Source organism: Priapulus caudatus, unplaced genomic scaffold (genome assembly GCF_000485595.1).
Source record: "Priapulus caudatus unplaced genomic scaffold, Priapulus_caudatus-5.0.1 Scaffold2813, whole genome shotgun sequence".
Taxonomy (NCBI): Eukaryota; Metazoa; Priapulida; class Priapulimorpha; order Priapulimorphida; family Priapulidae; genus Priapulus; species Priapulus caudatus.
Genome location: NW_014579874.1, coordinates 17,230 through 19,273, shown reverse-complemented (window position 1 = coordinate 19,273; position 2,044 = coordinate 17,230). Strand labels below are relative to the sequence as shown.

Sequence of the window (2,044 nt, the reverse complement as noted above, 5' to 3'; positions counted from 1 at the left end):
TTTCTCTTTCCCTCTCTACCCTACCTCTCATTATCTTTCCCTCCCTCTCTCTCTCTAGCTATTTATCTTTCTCTCTCTCTCTCTCTCTCTCTCTCTCTCTCTCTCTCGCTCTCTCTCTCTCTCCCTCTAGCTATTTTTTTTCTCTCTCTCTCTCTCTTTCTCTGTCCCCTCTCACTCTCTTTCAAGTCTCACTCTCCCCCACACTACCCTCCCCTCTATCTCCCCCTCGCTTTCCCCTCTCTCTCCCTCCCTCTCCCTTTCTCCCCATCTCCTCCTCTCTCCCTCTCCCCATCTCCTCCTCCCCTTCCCCTTGACCTCCTCCTCTCTCTCCCTCTCCCCATTTCCTCCTCTCCCCCTACAGATCCTCCTCCCCCTTCCCTTTACCTTCCTTTCTCCACCCTCCCCCTCTCCCCCACACTGTCGCGCTACAGATCCTCCTCCCCCTTCCCTCTACCTTCCCCTCTCCCCCTCACTGTCGCGCTCATCCCCCAATCTCATCCCTTCATCCGGGGAGATACCGATCCAGTGCGGCGGGAACTTGTAAACGTAGTCGAACCCCAGCGCCAGCTGGCGGGCTCCCTGTTCGAAATAGTCGGTGAAGTAGACTTTCTCACCCGGAGACAGATACGCGCCCCACCAACCGAAGCTGCCCTGCGTCATGATCGTGTGATTACACTGTGCCAGCACGGCTAGGTCGTCGGCAGGCGCGTGACCGACGTCGGAATAAACGATGTCGTCGCCGCGCACGTTACGTCGGCACCAGGCGACGTCGTCGCTGCAGACGACAAACAGAGGGTTGGCGTAGCGTCGTCGGTAGTACCGCGTAGCCGCCGCCAGGTAGCGCTCGTCCGCCGTACGCGCGCGGTTGGCGACCGTCCACTTTGTGACGTAGTCGCCGCGTCGCACGTGCACGCCGACAAACGTGACGTCACCGCGGCCGGCGGCGAGGTCGCTTAGCAACCGACGCGCGGCGGTGGCGGGAGCGTCGCGGAACGTGAACGCCAGCGCCACCTGGTCGCGAACGTGGTTAAAGTAGAACCAGGAGTTGAAGAATCCCCAGAGGGCGTTAGTGGTCGCGTTCAGCTGGAAGATGGATCGCTCGAAGGGCACCTTGACGAGTCGCTGGTGGCGCCTCTGGCGGGGAATGTCGGCGGTCGGCGTGCGGATATTGAAAGCTTGCTTCAGTGCGCCCATGGATCGCATTAGCACTGGGGTTCTTCCCGTAACGTTGGCAACGCCCAACAGCGTCGCGTACTGAAACATCTGGTTACCAAGCCTGCCTAGCGGCACCACCGTCAACCAGTCTGTGACGTCATCCAGCCGCACGTCGACGTCGCCCGACGGTGGCGCCGCGTCGCGGACGATCGGCTGGAAGTCGGCGCCGCGCGACGATTCCCGGAGCGCCGGGTGTAGACTGCCGCCAGCGTCGTTTTGACCGCCGCCATCATGGGAGATCTCCGACCCGCTGCGCCAGACTAGGTTCGCAGCGCCATCTCTAGGGGAGTTATTCACGTCGCCGACATTGTAAGCCGATGGCCTGACGTCACGTGGCGTTCTAAGTCTTCCCTCCGTGTCCGCGTGAGAGGAGGGGAGGAGGGAAGGTGAGAGGTGGGAGGAGGAGGGTAGGAAGGAGGAGGAGGGGAGGAGGGAAGGGGAGAGGGGGATTGTCAGCTTCATTTGCATCGCTGTTTCCTTCACATTGATCCTGTCTCCCCCGGTGCGAAGAAGGAGGAGGGGAGGAGGGGAGAGGAGGAGGGGAGAGGAGGAGGAGAAAGGGGAGGAGGGAAGGGGAGGAGGGTATTGTCAGCTTCATTTGCATCGCTGTTTCCTTCACATTGATCCTGTCTCCCCCGGTGCGAAGAAGGGGGAGGGGAAGGAGAGGAGGGGGGAGGAGGAGCAGGGTGAGAGGAGGACCAGGGGAAGGGAGACAGGGGGAGGAGTGTGGATCCCTCTCCCTCTCCCTCCTCCCCTCTCCCCCTCCCCCTCACCCCCCTGGAGGTTTAGCAAGCCAGTACGTAGGTCATGCAGGCAGGATCCTCCTCCC

General features: G+C 61.3%; 1 protein-coding gene across 1 annotated transcript in view; it reads right to left on the bottom strand.

Moving 5' to 3' along the window:
* Positions 1-384: 384 nt before the first annotated feature.
* LOC106819081 overlaps positions 385-2,044 on the bottom strand; it is an 18,639-nt gene continuing 16,979 nt past the window's right edge. The window contains exons 7-8 of the mRNA XM_014823741.1: positions 494-1,495; positions 385-435 (exon numbers count right to left, since the gene is read on the bottom strand). Coding sequence (XP_014679227.1) covers positions 426-435; positions 494-1,495 — 1,012 coding nt within the window. The 3' untranslated portion in view covers positions 385-425. The remainder of the gene's footprint in view (positions 436-493; positions 1,496-2,044) is intronic.